General features: G+C 40.3%; 1 protein-coding gene across 7 annotated transcripts in view; it reads left to right on the forward strand.

Moving 5' to 3' along the window:
* The window catches only part of LOC132830169 (phosphatase and actin regulator 4-like), a 175923-nt gene that overhangs the window by 146104 nt on the left and 6575 nt on the right, over nt 1–23244 (forward strand). For all 7 annotated transcript variants that reach the window (XM_060847709.1, XM_060847708.1, XM_060847711.1 and 4 more), the window contains 9 exons: nt 5629–5820; nt 7378–7701; nt 9699–10251; nt 15743–15945; nt 16211–16367; nt 18830–18885; nt 19742–19803; nt 20140–20277; nt 22308–22384. In XM_060847709.1, the coding sequence (XP_060703692.1) occupies nt 5629–5820; nt 7378–7701; nt 9699–10251; nt 15743–15945; nt 16211–16367; nt 18830–18885; nt 19742–19803; nt 20140–20277; nt 22308–22384 (1762 nt within the window). The remainder of the gene's footprint in view (nt 1–5628; nt 5821–7377; nt 7702–9698; nt 10252–15742; nt 15946–16210; nt 16368–18829; nt 18886–19741; nt 19804–20139; nt 20278–22307; nt 22385–23244) is intronic.

The raw sequence follows: 23244 nt of genomic DNA on the forward strand, positions 1-23244 counted from the left end.
AATGCAGTCTTGAATTGTCTGGAAAAAGCATTTAGAAATGAGCAGCACCAGGGGGAAGTACTTGGGATTATAACTCTGTTGCTGGCAGCACAAACCGATGCACTGAATAGTGATTTTTCATTTTTATTTCAATCTATATTCTTGCGCAGTATCAGTCCCAATACTAATGGTGGTAACAGTTCCTTTAGCAAAAGTGCTGAGTCACACATTAGAGTTGCGGCTTGGTGATTGCTGTTCTTCAGCTTGTAGCCAAAGCTAAATAAAGAGAGAACAAGCAATTTGACGTGTTGTGTTCCCCTGCGACAAATCTCATTATGAATCTCTGGTTAGACCTCGGTTACATTAGTATGCGCAGTTCTGTGCATCACATGATTTGAAAAAAATATCAAAGCCCTAAAGAGCGCATTTACCAGGATGATACAAGGAACTAAAGAGTTAATTTATATTAGGAAATTAGCAAAGACACAATTTTCTCCATACAGAAAAGAATGTTAATGGGAGGCACTCTGGAGGCATTCAAAATGGAAGCATTTTGATAGAGCAAGTAGGGAGAAAATGTCATCACTGGCAAGTGGCTAGGTAAGAGAAAATGGCTTCAGAGCAGTTGGGGAAAAGGCAGTTGGAGGCGAAGTGGTGACAGGGTTATACGCAGAGAGCTGTTGAGATTTGAAGTGAATGCTGTTCAAGGATGGTGGAACTGAATTCTTGAGATATTGTTAAAGGACATTTGGTATCGGCTTGAAAAGGATTATCATAGGGTTATTGGAAAAACTGGAGTAAGGGCCGAAATTGGACAGTTGTTTCAAAGACTCATCACTTGGTCTGTTAAACTGAATAGCACCCTTCAGTTCCATAAGGTCCTGTGATCTGAGCCCAGTCTTATAGCATTTTAGGATGATGCCTTGTAAAATATCTGACTTCAATATTTTAAACTTTGGTTCCATCTTCATTTTGCATTGATCACCACTTTTCTGTAAAAAAGGAAAGTGCCAATCAAAGGTAGTAATTACCAAGTAGGTCTTTAAAATTTGTGAAGATATTCAACAGGCAGACATCGAGTTATTTCTAACTTTTGGGAGAATCTGACTCTCTTGGTCATAAACTGATCATGAACAAATCTGGTACATATTCCACAAAATTACTTTATCTGACAAGTAGCTTGAAGGTTTACCACGTAAAATAGTTGTGACATGTAGCACAGATGAATTTTAGAGCAAGCTAGATTAGTTTGAGGGAGAAAAGACTATGCAGATATAGATGGATGAACTAAAATGGGAGGAGGCTATTATGAAACATTAACATCAGCAGAAACCTGTTTCAAACAATTCAATATAGTTCTGTGAAGTTGGACATCAAATTTGAGATTTATTTTCTGTCAATATGAATGCTTCAATCTCTGGGTCATGAATCAACTGTTGGGCAACACTGAATATTTATAAAATCTATAAGGAAAGTGTATATGCTGAGAGCAAGTCCATGATCTGCTCAAAGATAACAATCTTCTTCAATCAGTTGATTCCCTAAGAAACTCTGCTGCAAGTTATCTCCACTAATACATCAGTTTTTAAAATAACTGTCCACCTCCTGAACTGATCAGAATTTTACTGTGCGTAGTGCTTTATTTAATCTCTTAAGTATCTGACTCTCTCCAAAATCCCATCACTTATCAGATCCTGCAAGTCAGGTGATTGCAAAGGTGGCATGTACAATGGTCATAGGTATGTTAGAGTCTGAGGTACAGACCTACCTAAGATTTCATGTCTGCTATTGCAGTATACAAGAGCACAAATAACATTAGACCTGTGGAAAAGGGGTTGAGTGTTGAAACAGGAATCTGAATGACATCCCTTTCCCTGTTGAATCTGTCAAACCGGACTGTTCATCACTTGGTGTGATGCTTGATCTTAAGGTAAACTTCCAGACGCACCTGCAACACCACTGAGGTTATCTTATTTCCACATTCAACACCTATCTTAGCTTATCTGCTGAAAACTTTATTTGTGCTTTTGTTAACACTTAACATGACTACTCCAATTGTTCTTCTGGCTGGCCTCTTGTTTTCAATTCTCTGATCTTGAGGTCATTCCAAAGCTCTGTTGCTTATCTCTCAACTTGCACCATGTCCTGTTCACCACTACCACTCTGCTTGCCAGGTTGACTCCTGGTTAAGCAACACCTCAATTTCAAAATTCTCATCATTGTTACCTCATCACTCATTGACCTCACCCCACCTTATCTCTGTGGCCTGCTTTAGCCCAACAACCTTCCTCTAATTCTGATGTCTTGAGCTTCCCCAACTTAAATCACTCCTTCCTTGATGGTGATGCTGTCAGTTGGCTGGTCCTCAAGATGTTGAATATCTTTGCATCTTTTTTTTCCTTTCTTGCTTTCCTCCTTTAAGGCACTGCTTGAAATCTACCTCTTTGACCAAGCTTCTACTAATCTGCTTTAATTTTTCCTTCAATTGGTTCACCGTCAATTATTTGATAATGCACCATGGGATGTTTTATGGCATTAGAGACGTTATATCCACACCAGGGAATAGTCACCTCCTTTCATCAGAAAATATTATCACGTAGAAATTTGAAGAAACTAAATCTTTACATTCAGCGATCCTCATGCATGTCCTCAATGTTCCGTTTGAGGAAAGTAAGTTTTATTGTTTGATTTTTTTTTTGCATTTTGGCAAATTGCTTGTTATACTTAACTGTTTTGGGGTGAGCACAAAGTAAACCAGTGTGAAGGTATTTGATCGAGAAAAGAAGAGAAGCTGTTTGCAATGATAGGTGCTTGGTAACCAGGTAAATGAGCCAGAGGGGAGTTGAGAATTTTTTTAATGCAGTGGATTATAAGACCTGGAATGCATTGTTTGACACATTACTGGAAGAAGTTTCAAAAGTAACCTTGATCAGGAAATTATTTGTATATGTACTTTAAAAGGAAAAAATTGCAGAATGCAGTTTAAAATAAAAACAAAGGACTTATTGGCCAGTTCTTTAAGAGCTGGCACAGGCATAATGAGTCAAATCACAACCACTTGTGCTGTACAATTTTATAGCCACATACAAGTAGACTCTGTATCCAACAGCTTAGATTTTTGTCTGCAGCAAGTTTACATTCTGCGCATACAATATCTGGTTCCAGTCCTGTTCAGCAACATACCTGATTCTGCTGAGCTTTAGTTTTATCTTTTTAAATAATCTGATTGGTTTAGTGCCAGCAGCTTCCACTGCCAATGGCAAAAATAATTCTCAAAAATAGCTAACAATAGAATTGCTCATTCTTAATATGCTCGCAAATGGGTCTGGGTTCAAAAGCTCTCCATACTTTTGTTTTAGTATTCATTTCTGGGATATCTATGACTCCAGAATTTATTGCCAAATGTCTAGTTGCCCTGAGAAAGGGTTGGTCCAGCAACATCTTGAACTTCTGTATTCTGTGTAGTATTGATGCTCTCCCAGGACTCTTGGGTAAGAAGTCACAGGATTTTGACCAAGAAAATAGAACAATGACACTTGTCCGATACCAAGATGATGTGCAGGAAGTGACGGTGCTTCTACATTCCTGCTGCTCATTTCCTTCTAGATTGACAAGTGAGCTGCAGCAATATGAATTAGGAAAATTTGGGTAGATGGAGATGGGCAGGAGAGTTCTATCTGAAACTGGTATATGCACAAAATTGACTAGTCAGAATAATGGAAGCTTTTAAATGAGTTTTTCGCTCGTCAAGAGATTCAGTTACTAAAAAGCGTAAAACATGGAAGCTTCAAAGTAATGAACATTTTTAAGAGAGATTTGTTCACACAAGATTCTTATCAGAAGGTTTGTCCAATCAGAAATAGAGGTAGGAGTAGAATCCATAATAGATTTTTGGAAAGGAAATGATAAATGTTTGAAAATTAAAGAAATGCACAAAAAAAAGCATAAAATTTGGGACACAATGAATAACATTTTCACTACCGTTGCAGCCAAGATGGGCTTGTGGCATTCAATGCTGAAAAATCTGCTGATTCTTCATTTCTTTTTACTTTTAGGAAAGTATTTTTTTAGAAGAAGCTAGATAATTGCAAATGGGGAATGCAATCTGTTGCAAAATTAATTTGTGGTGACCAGCTGTAGATGCTTTTGGAGCTGGTGGTAGAAGAGGAGACTTGACAGATAATGAACATTCTGAAACACAAATTGAAGTGATAGATACCACCACCTTTACCACATCATCGCACATAACTTCCAACTGCATTTTGTTTAATTCCAACATGTTGGAAATTGCTGATAAGAATAATTAACATCAACTTGCAACTTCCTGTTAGTTTAGTGTGTTACCTTCTGATGCAAGTAAAACTGCCAACCTTGAAATGTATTGCAGTCTCCAGACATTAAAGATTAATTTTGTGTCAACTGTTTTCAGTAACTCTGGAGTAAATTAAAATCATAGGATGCATTAAAAATAAAATCAGGTTTTTGCTATTAGCTTTGAACATAATTGTTTATTAGCTGCATAAGTTTTCAACTTGGGAGAAGGCTGTTTGACCAGCAAGTCAATGGTCGTCACAGGATAATTTGTATCTTCTTTCTTCCTTTATGACTGTGGGTGGATGAAGCCAGGTACAGATAAATGTTTTTGACAATCAGTGGTGGGAGCATGGAGCTATGGCAGTTAGAAGCAGGATAGTCATATAGTAATAGCCAGGAATATGTTCAACTGAAGTTGACAACCTTAAATGAATAATGGTTCCAAGGCTATAGGGTGGGAACTGTGTACACCGGTGATGTATTGCAGGCTGAATCTCCAGTTGTACTGAGTGACCGTTCTCACAAGACGATCTTGGTTCTGTGCATATTCTGTTTGTAACATGAGCCCCCTCAGATCAGAAGAAGAATAATTTATTAACCCCAACTTTTTGGATGTGGAAAGTATTGAAAAAGATTTCAAAGTAATTGTTGATCGGGCTTTGGAACTTTTTTTTATTAAATGTTCTTAAACTTTTGAAAATCCAATACTTAGCAGGTGTTTACAGAAGGCAGTGGGACTAAGTGGTGATGCAACCAAACAGATAGTGATGGACCCAAATCGATTAGAGAAGGAAAGAGAGGTTGCACGTGGTAAAGCGTAAAAAGCAGCTGATGGGCATAAATTATTAACTGTGTGTCTAATTAATGAGAGAAGATTTTTACCCGGGGATTTTTGTCATTCTATTTTGTGAACAGTAACAGCACTAAACTTTGAAAGAGCAGATTGGGTGCCAGACCTTTGTGTCCAAGTCTCATGCTTGGCTCATTCACATTCTTTACAGAATCATAGAACACAGTTCAGCAGAAGGCCATTCAGCTCAGTATTGCTTGTGACTCCCCTTTATGCAGCTGGGAGCACTTTGTCCACAGTCCTGCAAATTTCTCCTTCAGTATATATCCAGTATCAAATTAGTTTCCCTCACCATTTTCTGATGGCGTATTCCAGGTCATAATTCACTGCATGAAGAACATTTCTGCTCATGTTTGCTTTGGTACTTCTGCCAGGTATCTTAAATGAATTCCCTGCTTACAGGCTTTCCTGTAGGTGGAATCAGTTTCTTCTCATCTACTATTCTATCAAAGACTTACCCAGCTTCTATTTCTTCCATTCCACAGATGGAGAAGTTAACAGCAAACCTGCCCAGAACAATACACTAAAGAATGGGCACACGGTTCCTGTGGGTGAGTTATCTACCTCAGAGGCTGAACCAGCCCCCAGAGGTGAAAAAAAGTCAAGCTTTTCAAAACCACCACAAGAAAGTGAGGAGAGAATGAAGAGCTCCACTGAGGAACCGCAAAGAACTAAAGGTAATAAATCAAACCAAGGATAATGTCATTGCTATTTTGACTAAGATAGAAAATCTTTGTTTTCCCAGATCTGAACAGCTTTTAGGTAATTAAAATATCCTTGTTCATTATTTTATATGATGAGGTGAGCTTACCAAAACAGAGTGTGCCTCACTTTTGCTGTATAAATGGTGTTGTTGTGCAATGATTATGAAAATGAACTGTTTTAAGCATACTAAGGAAAAGCCTAGAAAACCCTTCTGTTAATGCAGAGCACAATGGACCTAGCTCACCAGACGGATTTTTTTCAAGTTTCATATTTGTGGAAGTAGAAGTAAATGTTTGAAATTTTGTGAATTTCACATTGCCACATGTTCAAACAGCATCAATGCAGCTTGGTACAATAGAATGGCACAGTGTAATTGATTTATCCTTGTGTCTTTTTGATCTTTATTTTGAAGGTTTCACTGAATCAGTAAAACCAAATTTCCTGCTGAAGGGCAGACCATTTAACTTGTGTGTCAGATTGTTCTAGCTTTTTAGGCTGGAGCTATCTGGTCTTATTTCACTGGCCTTTCTGTGTACCTGTATGATTTAATTCCCTTTTAACTTGGTTAAATTCGCAAGATATTGAGCTTTACTTGGTTGTCCTCCATTACATTAATGATGGTGTACAGAGTGTAACTGGTAACTCGAGGAATTAAGACCATTAAACTAAAAATAAACATTACATATGTGTCTGCTCCCTTATATTCCAAGTAGGGTTCTAAAAGTCAGTGCAAAAATTAATTTGCTTGACCAAGTTGCTCTGTAGGACTGTGTAACTCGTTAATTTCCCAAATTTGCTTAAGTTACCAAACTATAGAAAATGATGATGTTCAAGTAAATGAGCATGCTTGTGGAGTTCCTGCATTCCTCTCCATGCCCATCCAACATGATATTCCCAATTGAAATGTCTCGGTGCACCTAATGCTGCTCTCTTGATTTTGTCAAGATACCACAATTGTACAGGAATCTTGAGGGACTGGGTGCTACACTTCGTAGAAAATTGTAAATAGTTCACATTATAACCCTCCATCCACCAACCCCCATAAGGCAATCACATCAGTTTGAAGTAGGGAAAGTCAAGATTAATCTAAAATATGCAGAAGAATGAAGAGGTCATGCAGCGTTATCGAATTGATGGAATTTACAAAAAAGGGGACGTAGTATTATCGCAAGATCAAGGGTGAGGAATGAAAAATAGAATTCCATTTTAGTCTAACCAAGGATATAGTGCAGTGAAATGTTGTTTCTATTTCAGTGATACTATTTCCTACTGCCTGGTTAATAATAGTTTGTAAAGGGGTATCATCACCTACATGAAAGTCTTTAATAACTTACTTTCTTTTCAGTATAGTCATTCTGAAAATTAAAAAGAGACAACCACACCACACATTCTTCAAAACTGTTTATCTGTTTTTTAGTGAAGGTTCCACATTTCTTGTCCATTATCAGTGTCGAGATGTTTGTTTGGCTCATCATTCCCAATTTTGTGCTTCGTCTATTTTATGCGCATTTTCTTTCAATGTTTCTCAGTGGAGGCTGCAGACAGACGTCCATTGTCAGAAATGGAGCCCATGCGTGATCAGAAGCAGGCTTTACTTCCTCCGAAACGACCGCTGTCAGCTCCTGCTCTGGAGGCAGGCGAGGGACAAGTAAAAGATTCTGGAGCCAACATGACTGCTGCCAAGGACGTCTCTTCCATTATTTCCTGTTTCTCCACATCTTGTTCCACCAATACCACTGACTCTTTTGCCACAACTACAAATACTACCAGCACAACCACCACTACCACGGCTCCTGCCAAACAACCTCCAATTCCACCACCAAAACCCAACCGGAATAGCAATCCCCTATTTGGTAAGTGTCTGCAAAGCACTCCTCCGTGTTTTGCAAAATAAGCTACAGGTAGAATTTTGAAATATGCTGCAATTGTAGATTAATGTACTTACCACATTTCTGAAGCAAATAGAGTTCAGTATGAAGAAGCCAAAGTTTATAACATAAAAGTTAAGGTTTTGTATCTGAAGGAGTCAAAATTTGAATTTTATTTCAATGATGAGAAACAAAACACTGTGGAGAATCTAATGGATTTGGGTCTATACACGAAAATTACTTAAAAACTAACTCAAAGATGCAAAGAGTAATCAGAAAAGCTTAAAGGATATTGGCTTTTTCCTAGAGGATTGGAGTCATAACGGAGGAAGTGATGTTTGAGTTTTAGAGTTCAAAGGTTGTCAACTTACAGTTCCCATCTGTTAATTTGCGCACTGAATGCAAGTAATGTACATTGACATGGGAAAGGGACCTCACAGCCAAAGTGTTCAGAGCCAAATGGCATTGTTGCAATCTACATACTGCACAGATTCATCTGAATAATACTGAGACTTAAAGAGTTTACTTTTAAGAACAAGGTGCATAAACTACAGGTCTAACAGTGATCTGATCGAGTTGTTTATAACAATTAAGGAACTTGATGGAGTGTATTCAAGGACAATTTTCTTGGGTGAGAGTTCAGCACAAGAGGACTTGACCTTAATGTTGGACCCTGTCTATCTAGAAGCAAAACCTCCCTTTTCATACAACTGATAACTAAGACCTGGAAGTTGCTTCCCTAAAAGCTTGTGAGTGGTTTGTGGTAAATTAAAATGTGGGTGGCACAGTGGTTAGCACTGCTGCCTCATAGCGCCTGAGACCCGGGTTCAATTCCCAACGTCAGGCGACTGACTGTGTTGAGTTTGCACGTTCTCCCCGTGTCTGCGTGAGTTTCCTCCGGGTGCTCCGGTTTCCTCCCACAGTCCAAAGATGTGCAGGTCAGGTGAATTGGACATGCTAAATTTCCCGTAGTGTTAGGTAAAAGGGGTAAATGTAGGTATGGGTGGGTTGCGCTTCGGCGGGTTGGTGTGGACTTGTTGGGCCGAAGGGACTGTTTCCACACTGTATCTAATCTAAACAAAATCTTCAAAGCTGAGATTGACCAATCTTTTTTTTTGGCCAGGTAACAATATCTAGGCATATGGAAAAGGCACAGCAGGTCAGGCAGCATCCAAGGAACAGGAGAATCAACGTTTCGGGCATGAGCTCATGCCCGAAACGTTGATTCTTCTGCTCCTTGGATGCTGCCTGACCTGCTGCGCTTTTCCAGCAACACATTTTCAGCTCTGACCTCCAGCATCTGCAGTCCTCACTTTCTCCTATATGGGAAAGGCAGGTGAATGGAGTTGAGATATAGATCTGCCATATTCAAATTTAACGGTGGAATAGATTCAATGGGTTGTCTAGCTGGCACTCACCACAATGATTTTTTCAATGCCTGCACGCAGGAAGGCTGATACTGTACTGTAACAAGTGCTTTTGATCTTGTCCAATAACATTTCCCTGTTGCTGTGTCCATATATAGCAGCATTACTCACACCTGAAAATCTTGATGCAGCAATACTAATTGTTGCCCTTCTGATGTCATAAATCTTTTGTCTATAAATATATATCTTATGTTAATGTAAAAGCTTAAGGCATGATGGTGTGGCTGGTTGAAACTTAACCTGTGGTCTTCTAAGGCAGAGTCTTAAATATGAAAGATGTAAGAAAGGAATGTTCAGCCTTGTACTGAGCATGGTTTGTGCTCAGGTCATTATGTCATATTTAATATTTTCATATATTGACCAAAACTGCCTGCTATAGGATTTTGTGTTGTCCAGCCAACCATCATAAAGCTGTTGCCTTGCTGTTTGTTTGACAGACAAGGTCCCACAATGCCCTTATCGGATGAAGTTAGTTACTAAGCAATGAATAGTGGTACAATTCTTAAAACAGGCAAGTTTTGGAACGCTGACTCAATTTGCAAAATTCTGTTTCAGCGGAACTTAGTCATATCATGACCCCCGGCCTGGTTGTGCCAGGTAAGCATTCACCACCAGGATCCCACAGGAGGATAAGCTTCAATCCACCTGTGACTGAGCCAAACAACACTACCCAGAATGTGTGTGAGAACAAGGAGAGACCGCAGCTGCCAATGCAAGGATCGACATCAGCACATGCACCTACATCATCGCCAGCATTGCCTTCGCGCCCACCTTCTGCTCCAGAACCTGCTCCTCGTCAGTCCCTCCCACCAAGAGTTCCAGTCAAAGCTAGTCCTCCTGTATTGACATTCTGTCATGGCAGCGTCCAACAAGATAAAGAACCTGATCAGCAGCCTCACCCTTCATCTGATGAGTGCCCCGAGCTCCTTCCGACTCGTCAGTCTCAAGTTCCTTTGCACATAATGATCCAGCAAGCATTGTGTAGCCCTCGACCAGTCGTCACTGCAGCTGATGGTTCACATACAGCAAAGTCCTTGCTTTTTGAGACTGCCTTTGATGATGCTAATAAGAACCGGGCTTTGCAAGTTACCTTAGAGAAATTAAAATGGTGAGTGCATGTGTTATTTCACATGACCATTGTTTCAGTTTTGTGTACTTAGAGGTAAGTGCTTGTTAATGTTGGGTGATTAAACTTTGGGGAGAATAGATTAGAAATTTATACTGAATATTAGTTGAGGCTAATGATCATAAACACCACTCTGGACCAGTTGAACTCAAAGGCCTGTTTCTGTGCTATACATTGTATGTAATTGTCCTTTCAATGAACTTGGTCCTAAATTTCTGTGAGTACTGGTGTACCTTCAATCTTAGTTCGTGAGTTCTAATTAACACAATTAATTGTTTTAGTGGCTTGAATTGTGGGAGAGGGATTATATTTGTAAACTGACCAGAGTTGATCAGAATATGGAAAGTGGTGGAAAATTCAAGCAAGTTGAATGGTGCATCACAAATGCCTGGCTAGACCTGACTTGAGGTGAGAGCAAGTACAGTATAGCAGAGGTGAGAATTTCACTTAGTTAAAGAAGACCTGTGTAGGTGAAGAAGTTCTTGTGTACACTCCTACATCTATGCTACATGATAATAAGCAGAAACAATGTCTATGTTTGTGCTTAAGTTCTATGAGCATCTTAGACACGAGATAGGTTAAGATTTGTGGGAAAACGTAGGGTTTGTGTCAGAATTCCTTGTAATATATTAATTCAGTTCTAATTTTTGATCAGCATGGATAGTATTTTGAAAAAAAATTGCGTGTTCTAATTCGTGCTGACATGCAAATCATTATATGTTAGACCCTGTGTATTTATGCTCCTTTAAAATTCATATTCATGACTTTTGTGACTTTTGCTTCTGAAATTCTGTTTGCACTCTCCCATCCCAGAGGGTATTATCTCCTTGTGTATTATTGCCAAGTTCACATTCACTCTCAAGGTACCCCTTTCCAAATTACACTTTTTTTGTGACCTTGCACAGTGGTAGTATCCCTATCTCTGGTCCTGTTGGTCCGCCTGACATAGAGGTGCACCATGACGTGTCCAAACAGGTTGATTTAAAAATATTTTCACGTGTTACAAGTGGTAGTGTCCCTACTTCTGGGCCAAAAGATTCAACCTCTGCCTGTCCAGGGGATATTATCATGTATTGGAAAAGTTGGATTTAAAAACATTCCTTTAGCTGTTGACAGATAGAGGCTATATGACCCAGAGGATGAGACACCTGACAGCTTTGTCAGATTCTCAGTCATTTATAGCACAAAAGACGACCATTCGGCCCATTATGATTGTGCTGGTCAACGAAGAGCCGACTACACTAATCCCATTTGCCAGCTTTTATCCCACAGCCCTGAAGGGTATGGCAAAGTGAGTGGATATCTGAAGAACTGCTTTCTATATTATGATCGTTTCTGGCTCAAAACACCCTATCGGGCAGTGAGTTTCAAAATCTCACCATCCTCTGAGTGAAAATATTTCTTCTCAAGTTCTGTTGGCCTTCCATTTCCTATCTTAACTCTATCGCTGGTTACTGACCCCGCTACTAATGGAAAAATGCTTTCCTATCCACCCTAATAATGCCCTTCATAATCTAATGCACCTCAGTAGGATCATCTATCAAACTTCATTACTCCAAGTAAATCAGTCCCAACCTAGCCAGTCTCTCTTTGTAGCTCAAGCCCTCCAGCTCAGGCAATATTCTGGTACATATCCTGTGCATCTTCTCTAAAACAGTCTCATTCCTCCTTATACTGTAGTGATCAGCATTGCATGCAGCACTTTGTGGTCTAACCGGTATTTCTGTCAAAAGTATTCAATAGCGACTCCTGCTGGAAAATGGGCAAGATTGACTTCTGAAAGCTTTCAAACCAGGAGAATCAGCATGACCTGTGGCACACATGTATCGTTTTCTTGCTCTTGTATTCCATGCCTCAGCTAGTAAAAGCAAGAATCTCATATGGTTTTTTAACTATCTTATCCACCTGCCCTTCAAAGATTTGTGCATATGCACACTAAGTTCCCTCTGGGTTTCAGTACTTACTAGCGTCCTGTTGTCATTGTATAATCCCTTGGATTGTTAGCCCTCCTACGTTTCCAAGTTGATTTCAGTTTGACTCTACTGTGCCCACCCGACCAGTCTGTTACTATCCTCCTGTTTATGGCTATCCTTCTCACCCTAGTAATCACCTTACCAATTATGCTATCGCCCATGAACTTCTTGATCATGTTTCCTATAATTATCATTCATGTACATCACAAACAATAAGAACCCCGGCACTGGGCCTTGTGGAACTCCATTGGAAACTGACTTCTAGTCATAGATCCTTCCACTATTACCCTTTACTTCCTGCCTCTGAGCCATCTTGGATCCAGTGTATCACTTTGGTTTGGATCACATGGGCACCTGCTTACTTAGGGCCATAGACATGTACAGCAGGAAACAGAACCTTTGGTCCAACTCGTCCATGCCGACCAGATATCCTAACATCATCTAGATCATTTGTCAGAACTTGGCCCATATCCCCCTAAACCCTTCCTATTCATGTACCCATCCAATACCTTTTAACATTGTCATTGTACCAGCCTCCACCACTACTTCTGGCAGCTCATTACATACATGCGTGATCCTCTGTGTGAAAAAGTTGCCCCTTGGATCCCTTTTATATCTTTCCCCTCTCACCCTAAATCTATGCCCTCTAGTTCTAGACTCCGCCACCCCAGGGAAAAGACTGTCTATTAATCCTATCCATACCCCTCAGCCTCCAATGGTCCAGGGCTTATTCAGCCTCTCCCTGTAGCTCAAATCCTCCAAACCTGGCAACATCCTTGTCGATCTTTTTGAACTCTTGCAAGTTTCACAACATCCTTCTGATAGGAAGGAGGTCAACTGCAGCTATTAAAATTTGAAAAGTGTGACCCTGGAAAAGCACAGCAAGTTAGGCAGCATCCGAGGAGCAGGAGAGTTGACATTTTGGGCATGAGCCCTTCACCAGGAATGAAACATCGATTCTCCTGCTTCTCAGATGCTGCCTGACCTGTGCTTTTCCAGTGACACGCTTTTCAACTCCGACTCTCCAGCATCTGCAGTCCTCAACTTGTATCTATTAAAAATCTTGCTAATGTCTATGTAGATCACGTCATTTCAACACTCTGGCAAACTCTTCAAAATAAAAAACAAATTTGTCAAACATGACCCTTCCTTAACAAATCCATGCTGACTATTCCTGATTAATCCATGTCTTCCCATGTATAGAAATGTTCAGTCCCTCAGGATATTTTCTCTTAACTTTCACCATCACTGAGGTTAGACAGGTTGACCTGTAACTTCCTGGTCTGTCCCTCCTTTTTTTTTTAAAAAATAATATTAGCAGTCCTCTAGTACCTCACTGAGTCTTTTCTCACCTGTTTGTCCATCTCCAGCTTAATGGCATTTGGTGTGAGAACCTTGGGTAGTTGTCCCCTCCTTGAACTATGGATTGCTCAATTTATGCTTTTCATCATTTGCTGCTGCACCTTTACGAGTCCAAACTTGCACAACAAAAAAAAATGAACTGAATATTTGAAATTCCTCTATCTACCCTGAGGTATGCATAGAGAACCCTTTTGGATTCCACGTTTTTCCCTTCTCTCGCTTCACCTGGAGCTATTAATTCGTGCTATGATGTGGTTACTAGGTCATGCTGATTCTCCTGGTTTGTAAGCTTTCAGAAGTCACTCTTGTCCATTTTTCCAGCAGGAGTCGCTCTTGAATACTTAAGACAGAAATATGAACTAATTTTCACAGATGACGGCACACTGGTAATGTCACTGGGTGAGTAATCCAGAGCCCCTTGCTAGTAACCTGGTAACTCTGGTTCAAATCTCACCACAGTAACTAGTAAAATTCAAATTATTTATATACCTGGAATATGAAGTTAGTCTTATGTCACCATTACAGAGGCTGTCATTCTTGTTAAAAGCCCAGCTAATTTATTCATGTCCTTTAGAGAAGGATATCTGCTGTAGTTATCTGGTCTGACCTATATGTGACTCCAGATTCGCAGTAGTTGATCACGTAATTAGGTAATCGACTCTTAAATACCCTCAAATGACCTAAGAAGCCACTCCATTTGAGGACAGCTAGGGAAAGCTACTTTTGCCAGCAATGCCTACATCCCATGAAAGAATTTTTCTTAAATGCTCACGAGCTCAGAGCCCTCGTGTTGTTCCACATACTGTAGAACCTACTCTGACTAAAATTTGTCGACCCAAATAAGCATAAATTATAAATAAAAGCAACAAGTGCTGGAAATACGTGGTATCTGTGGGTGAAGAAACAGAGCTTGGATGTTGAGCCCCAAACATTTTTATACTGCAACTTTGCATCGATGCAACTTATCAACATAGAAGGAAGTCAGTTAGCCCATTCTGTCAGCATCAGCACTAGATCTTAGACCCTTTAATTTAGCCACATTTCCCTGTGCCTTCCCATTAAAATTGTATTTTAATATTTTATGCACAATTCAATATAATGAATTCTGCTCCCTTTCTTGTTCTGGCAGGGAATTCCTGAACAGTCTTTTATAATTTTCAAGTCTCTCAATCTCTTCATCTGAGGGGACAGTTTCAAACTTACATCCTTCAGTTACTAGCTCATTGGGGAAACCACTTTCAGTCAACAATGATCTTATCAATCACAATTTTCAATATCTTTCATCAGATCTTGTCTTGATCTCTTGTTTTATTGAAAGTCTCAGTTTTCCCATCTGTTTTCATCTCGGTGAGCTTCTTCTCACTCCATACTAAAGTAGGATGCACTATCCTAACTGCAGTTTAATCAAAACATTGTAGATTTAACATTCATCTTGACTGTGAACTTCATAACTCTTGTTATAAAAGCTAACAGTTTTATCAACTCACTGTTCCATCTTAAACTCATAAAGTTTGCTGTTTCTAAAAAAAGTATTTGGCCTACCGTACCAGTGAAAGTGCTCTACAATTCCTGATAGGCCAGTAAATTCTGCTTTGTATTTAGCTAATCCCTATTTTAAAATTACCATTGAATCAGCTTCCATTCCTGCTTCCAGACAGATTGATCTCGACTGACATAACTGGCTACATTAAAAAAATTCTCAACACACAGCTGATTGTTTTATGAATTATGGTAGATGTTCCTGCATTACCAGTCTTTTCCTCATATCCAGCCTATAAAATTCTTCCAAGTTTTCTTTGTAAGATTTCACTATTTGGTTTAGTATTCATATTATTCTACATTGCAAGTTGGATGTTCTTATTTATCTGCACTGAATTTCATCTGCGCTCTCTCCGCCCCCATCTCTTTGTGCCCAAACTGAGTGTCTGTTCATGTCTCCCTGAAGTTGCCTGCAGTTCTAATCACCGTTAATGATCAATATTCTTGGAATAAAAACAAAATGATGGAAATACATGCTTTTTCTCAATATTCTTGAGTTGTCTTTATTTTAATTCTCTGTGGAGTATAATGTTTCCCACAGGAACCAGCAGAGTCTTTTATTAAACATCAAATCTGTTTCACATAACCTGATCACCCAGCCCCTCAGATGAGGAAACCACAGAAGACGAAGAGGAGGAAGAGGAGCACAGACCCATGAAACAAGATTATCCACCACTAGTCTCATCAGTTGTCATCATTCCGGAGCTTGTGAGACAGGAAGACGATGTGAGTGACTCTGATGACGATGGTCCAGTTCTGTACAAGGATGACTACGATGAGGACGAGGAAGATGATCAATCCAGTATGCACTTACATTTATTAATTTAAAATGTATGTTAATCTGTTCATCAAGGATGATTGGAAGCTACAATTTAGTATAATTAATTATCCCAGTACAGATATTAGCCTACTGTATATTTGCAGTGTTGTTGTTCATTTTGGTTGAAATTTAGTTTCACTTTTTCTTTCCTCTGAAGGTTTAAAACTTGCTCTAAAGTGCTTAGTTCTTTTGGAAAAACAGGAAAGTATTGCCTACTCTGTAAAATCTTATCCTAAATCTTATGTAGGTTCATTGGCCAATAAAGTAAAACGAAAAGACACTTTGGCCCTTAAGCTGAGCAACAGACCTACAAAGCAAGAACTTATAGAAAAGAACATCCTACCTCGTCAGTCTGATCAAGAAAGACTAGAAATTCGACAGCAGATTGGAACAGCACTCATCAGGTAGGGCATCTGAAAAATGGATAGTAGATTTCTCAATCGCTTTTGAATGTTGCATTGTCTCGTTATTAAATAATTTGCTTGTTGCTGTATGCTCCCTGTACACTGGTATTGTAGACATAGGATCTTACAGTAGTGAGTGATCGTCCCTCTCTATTAGAGTATGACCCTTGGTTGAGTTTCTAACATGGTTGCCATCAAGTCAGTTGTAGATTTGAGATCATGTCAGAGGTGGCATTTTTGGATGTGTTATAAAATTAAGGTCCTGTTTGCTGTAGGGTTGACATAAAATTCTGGGACACTATTTGAAAAATTGAAGGCCACTTCCCATTGTCTAGACCAATACTTATTCCTCAAGCCATATCACATTTTTTTTATCACAATGCTGTCTATGGGAGCTGTGTGCAACTTGACTGTTGTTTCTCTAGACTGCAATATTGACTACATGTCAAAAGCACTTCATTGTCTATAAAGTATTTTCGAAAGGTGCAAATTTTTTTTTAAAATGTAGGTTATGGATAATTCCTGAGTGTGGCAATCACGCTTGTGTTTGCTGTCAGTTTGCATACGCATGTTTGGATCGTGTCCAAGTCTTTCGACAGTTACTCCATTTGTATAGGTTATGTGTAGTCAATTCATACAGTTCTGGTTCATTGTCAGCCTCAACAATAACCTTCTATTGGATATACATTAGATGGCCTGGGAATAGGTTTTCCAAAACTGCTACATTCAGACATGCTCTGGTTTCCTCCCACAGTCCAAAGATGTGCGGGTCAGGTGAATTGGCCATGCTAAATTGCCCGTAGTGTTAGGTAAGGGGTAAATATAGGGATATGGGTGGGTTGCGCTTCGGCGGGTCGGTGTGGACTTGTTGGGCCGAAGGGCCTGTTTCCACACTGTAAGTAATCTAATCTAATCTAATCTGAGAATAACCTAGTACCACCCCATCTTCCATTATGCTTCAACACTTAGATGCAGCTTCTGGAAAGAGAAACCTAAGGCAGACAAGGAGGTTTTATACATATATACGTCAGTAAATTCCAGTTGCCATGCAGCAATCAGAATGGAGTGGTAATCTGGCATGTTATTCCACCTACGATTTGACTTCCAGGTTGTGCTGAATTAGCTGGCTTCTGTGCAGGTAGTTCAGGCAGCTACAATTGAACACTGGTTAGAGGCAAAAAAACATACTGCAGATACCGGAATCCAAAGCAGACAGGCAGGATGCTGGAATAACGCAACAAGCCAGGCAACATCAGGAGGCTGAGAAGTCGATGTTTCAGGTATAAGCCTTCACGACTCTGGGTGGATGTAGGAGGAGCTGCAGATAAAGTAGGTGGTGAGGGTAGGATGATGAAGTGGGGATAGGTGAAAGACAGAGTAACAACGTGGTTAGTCAGTAGCAGGAATGAATCCAGTAATTGGCAGTGAGGAGAGGGAGAGGGGCTGGGAAAGGTGTCAGGAAGGGAGGTTATTTGAAATTGAAGAGCTGTGTTGAGTCCTCCAGGCTATAGGCTGCCCAGGCAGAAAATGAGGTGGTGTTCCTTCAATTTGCAGTTTGGTTCATTGTGGCAATGGAGGAGGCCAAGGATGGGCATGTCAGATAGCAAATAGGATGGGCGATGACTGGGTGGTCCGGTCAGCCCCTGAGGGCCTGACTGAGATGCTCAGTGAACCGTTCCCTAAGTTTACATTTGGTCTCCCTGATGTAGAGAAGGCCACACTGGGAGCACCTGATGCAGTAAATTAGGTTGGAAGAGAGGCAGGTAAACCTCTGTCTCACTTGGAAGGAGCGTTCGGGGCCCTGAATGGAAGTGAGGTTGGGGGAAACCAAACGTAAATTTAGGGAACGGTTCACCAGGCATCTCAGCCGGGCCTGAAGGGCTGACCGGACCCCTCAGTCACTGCCCATTTTAATACCCGTTCCCACTCCCGTTCCGACATGACATTGCTTGGCCTCCTCGCCACAATGAACCAAACCGCAAATTGGAGGAACAACACCTCATCTTCCACCTGAGCAGCCTACAGCTTGGAGGACTCAAAATTGAGTTCTCCAATTTCAAATAACTTCCCTTCCCATCCCTGGACACCCTTCCCCTCCCTGGCACTGCTCCCTGCCACCAACCAGATCCACTCTTCCCATTTGCCAACCCTGTCCCGCCATCCATTTTCTCTGCAGCTCCCCGTACACCCACTCCCAGCCTTGAAGAAGGGTTCCCTCCAAAACGTCGACTTCTCTACCTCCTGATACTGACTGGCTTGCTGTGTTCTTCCAGCATCCTGTCTGTCTACAATTAAACGCTGAGTCAAGTTTAACGAGAGAAGTAAGTTCAGCATATGCACATCTTTGTGTGCCATGGCCCTATCCTAAATTGTGTTGGGGTGATGGGACAAAGCTATTTCTTAGACCTTAAACATGCTTCACCTGTCATAGGAAATAATTTATCCTTTTTCTATTTCATCAGGCGTCTGAGTCAAAGGCCAACTGCGGAAGAACTGGAGCAAAGGAATATCCTTAAAAGTCAGTGCACCTTTTATCCTCAGATCATAATTTAGTTCATATTGTTGTGAGAAGTAAGTAATATGGTTTTGCCCATCACTAGTTGTTGTACATTTTTGCCACACTGTTCTTGAAACAGACTTTGCTGTTGGAGACATGTTGAAGAGATGGAAAGTAGTAATTTATGAAAATATAGACTGGGATATTTGTGTCACAATTGTGAAATAAGCTATTTTGTAAATGTGAAAATGTTTTTGGTTAGCTGTGCAAAGCCACCCTCTCAAAAACAAAGTACTTTTCTTAGCCAGGTTCCACCACTATACCCTTGTTCAGGGGAACACTATCCACTCCCTCTTGCTTTTCACCTGTCATTACTTCCAAAAGTCATTCCTTTAATGATCTACTTCTTCCTCTTTCCCCATTCACAATGCTTATTACTGTATATACCTCTTCCTTACTGTAAAGCATGCTTGAGATTTCTTCTGGAGTAATGCTTTATAAAAGCAATTTGGTACTCATTGTAAAGTAACTTCCTGTATTTTTTACTTAACCAGTAGTGCATTTTCATTGTATAAAAATGCAACTTTGGATTGGAACAGTTAAAGTTTCAGAAACCCACTTTCTTCAGACTATTCACTTCACCTTTTTTCTAAGTGTTTTGTCAGTACCTCATTATTTTTCTCTTGCATCCTATTGTTTTAATATTGAAGATAACTCTATGCCAGTTCAATAGAAGGACAGGTAAGTCAGACATACAAGCAGCAGTGTTTGTGTGGTTTAGTAACTTGCTGCAATCTGTATACTGAGAAAACGTTGGCCCTTCTAATGTTAATGGATCATATGTATTGCTTAAAAACTGTACAATTCTAACTTACAGATAAAGATGAGGAACAGCATGAGGCAGAAAAAAGAGAGATCAAGAGACGGCTTACCAGAAAGGTAGGTACTCAAGTGGATACTTCGTAATGTTTGTGAAAATCTGTTTTGTGAATTAATATTGGATTGCTGTCCTGGCCCTTGTTTATCTAATTTGAATATAGCATCCCTCTCAATGCTGCTTTAATACCCCGCATTGAGTTATGTGTAGAGCTTCTCATCCCATTCCTTCCTTGTGAATTTCTAAGATTTAAGAGTTTTACTGTTTATCATCCAATGGAATAATTTTGCTGAAAAATATAGTGACAAATGTTGCACGGTTAAATGAATGTTCTTTTAACCACGAGCCTTCAAAGCAAGTGTAACCTGTTTTGTGACTGTTATCTTTGATTTCTTTAGCTCAGTCAAAGACCCACAGTGGCAGAGCTCCAAGCTAGAAAAATCTTGCGCTTCCACGAATATGTTGAAGTAACAGATGCCCATGACTATGATCGGCGTGCAGATAAACCATGGACTAAATTAACACCAGCAGATAAGGTGGGGAGGCATTGTCTCTAGGAATTGAGTTGGTTCAGATCATGGTTAAGTAACTGACTGCTTTCATGAAAATGTACAGCACAGAAACACACCCTTTGGTTGAACTCATCCATGCTGACCAGATATCCTAACCTAATCTCGTCCCATTTGACAGCACTTGGCCCTTATTCCTCTTAAACCCTTACTATTCATATACCCATCCAGAGGTCATAGAGTCATAGAGATGTACAGCATGGAAACAGACCCTTCGGTCCAACCTGTCCATGCCAACCAGATATCCCACCCAATCTAGTCCCACCTGCCAGCACCTGGCCCATATCCCTCCAAACCCTTCCTACTCATATACCCATCCAAATGCCTCTTAAATGTTGCAATTGTGCCAGCCTCCGCCACATCCTCTGGCAGCTCATTCCATACACGTACCACTCTCTGCGTGAAAAGGTTGCCCCTTAGGTGTCTTTTATATCTTTCCCCTCTCACCCTAAACCTATGCCCTCTAGTTCTGGACTCCCCGACCCCAGGGAAAAGACTTTGTCTATTTATCCTATCCATGCCCCTCATAATTTTGTAACCCACTATATGGTCACCCCTCAGCCTCCAAAGCTCCAGGGAAAACAACCCCAGCCTGTTCAACCTCTCCCTATAGCTCAAACCCTCCAACCCTGGCAACATCCTTTGTAAATATTTTCTGAACCCTTTCAAGTTTCGCAACATCAGAAGGAGACCAGAATTGCATGCAATATTCCAACAGTGGCCTAACCAATGTCCTGTACAGCCACAACATGACCTCCCAACTCTTGTACTCAACACTCTGACCAATAAAGGAAAGCATACCAAATGCTGCCTTCACTATCCTATCTACCTGCGACTCCACTTTCAAGGAGCTATGAACCTGCACTTGCTGGTCTCTTTGTTCAGCAACACTCCCTAGGACCTTACCATTAAGTGTATAAATCCTGCTAAGATTTGCTTTCCCAAAATGCAGCACCTCGCATTTATCTGAATTAAACTCCATGGAGTATTCCAAAAGTGGCCTAACCAATATCCTGTACAGCTGCAACATGATCTGCCCAACCCCTGCACACAATGCTGTGGGTGGGCTGCTCTTTGGAGAATTAAGACCATAAGACATAGGAGTGGAAGTAAGGCCATTCGGCCCATTGAGTCCACTCCACCATTCAATCATGGCTGATGGGCATTTCAACTCCACTTACCCGCGTTTTCCCCAGATTTGATGGGTTGAAGGTTCTCTTTCTGCACTGTGCAGATTCTTCTATGATTCCATGGCTAATGGGAAGTTTTCTCAAATGAATAATGGGATGTTAATAGAGTTGTATACAATGTCAGGAAGCAGACCCTCTGATCAAACTGGTTTATACTATCTAGCCAGTGAGGTACCTCCTCCTCTCACCCCTCTTCATCTAAACAACTTTTCCCATCTCTTCAGGAGCTTAACTACTTCACACTTAAAATATATTTATGCTAATCGCCTCAAAAACAAGTGACAGCAAGTCATACTTTCTTTCTGCTCTCTAGATAGAGCTGTTTCTCTGAAATTTCGTATTGGTTTTATTAGCAAGTATACTTGCGGCCTCTATTTCTGGTCTTGCCACAGATATAAATAGTTTTTCGCAATCTCAAACCTTTCATAGTTTTGAAGATATCTTTTCCTGCAATGTCATCTTTGAGCATGTGGAATGTGTGATCAATTAACTTCCCATTTTCTTTTGGGTCAAGATATTACCCATTGTCTTATCAAGGTTGTCAAACACTTAGGATATGTGAATGATGCAGATCACTTCAGTTAAGAATAATTGCAAATACAGGATGGGGACTCTGCTCTTGTGGTATCAGCTCCTAACATTAGGGGGAGGTCTTTGTTACAAATTGCATGTTGTAACCAGTGTAGTGACTGGCATGTTTTTGAACTGAATTGTTGAAGTGAGCAATTATTCTGTCATCTTTTTGACTCAATAATTCAGAATTAAAATAAATTTTTCACAACCTTTCTCCGTTGTTTCCTTTTACAGGCAGCAATACGAAAAGAGCTAAATGAATTCAAAAGTACAGAGATGGAGGTGCATGAAGATAGCAGAATGTATACGAGGTAATCTTTTAACTCCAAAACTGATATTACTTACAGTTGCAATGGTTGGCTTAGAACATCCATTAATTTTAAATTTCCACCCAAGTGACCAAGTTTGCACGTTCTCCCTGTGTCTGTGGGGGTTTCCTCCAGGTGCTCCAGTTTCCTCCCACAATCCAAAAATGTGCAGGTTAGGTGAATTGGCCATGCTAAATTGCCTGTAGTGTTAGGTGAAGGAGTAAATGTAGGGGAATGGGTCTGGGTGGGTTACGCTTCGGAGGGTCGGTGTGGACTTGTTGGGCTGAAGGGCCTGTTTCCACACTGTAAGTAATCTAATCTTCCTGGGTAGGAAGGGTGGTGAATGCGCTCGAGAATCTTTCGTGTTTAATTTTGTATGTGATAACCCAGTGTTTGCAGCAACTTTCCTTTGTTCCCCTGCACCAGAAATTTAGTTTTTTTCCATTCCTCTGCATTAACCATAACATCCAGCTGCAGCTGCTGTTGGTTATTGTTAGTAAGGACCATAGGAATAGTAATAGACTGTTCAGTTAGATCACAACTGGTCTGTATTTTAACTTCATCTCCCCTCGTTTACTCAATCCTTTATCACTTGTAACTAAACAAAACTTATTAGTTTTGAAGATGCTAATGGCCTGAGCATTCATAGTCACTTGAGTGAAGAATTCCAAAGATTCATAATCTGCTGAGTGAAGACATTGTTCTCACTTCTGCCTCAAGAGATTAGCTATTTAGCATGATCTTTAGACCTCAAACCTGTAGTTTCTTTAATAGATGTTTCTCTTTAGTTGTTTACAATAAGACCATTTTAAGATAAAATTCATACAATTCACCTGCTGCTGGAACACACTATGATACGTGTT

The sequence above is a fragment of the Hemiscyllium ocellatum genome, chromosome 30 (genome assembly GCF_020745735.1).
Source record: "Hemiscyllium ocellatum isolate sHemOce1 chromosome 30, sHemOce1.pat.X.cur, whole genome shotgun sequence".
Lineage (NCBI taxonomy): Eukaryota > Metazoa > Chordata > Chondrichthyes > Orectolobiformes > Hemiscylliidae > Hemiscyllium > Hemiscyllium ocellatum.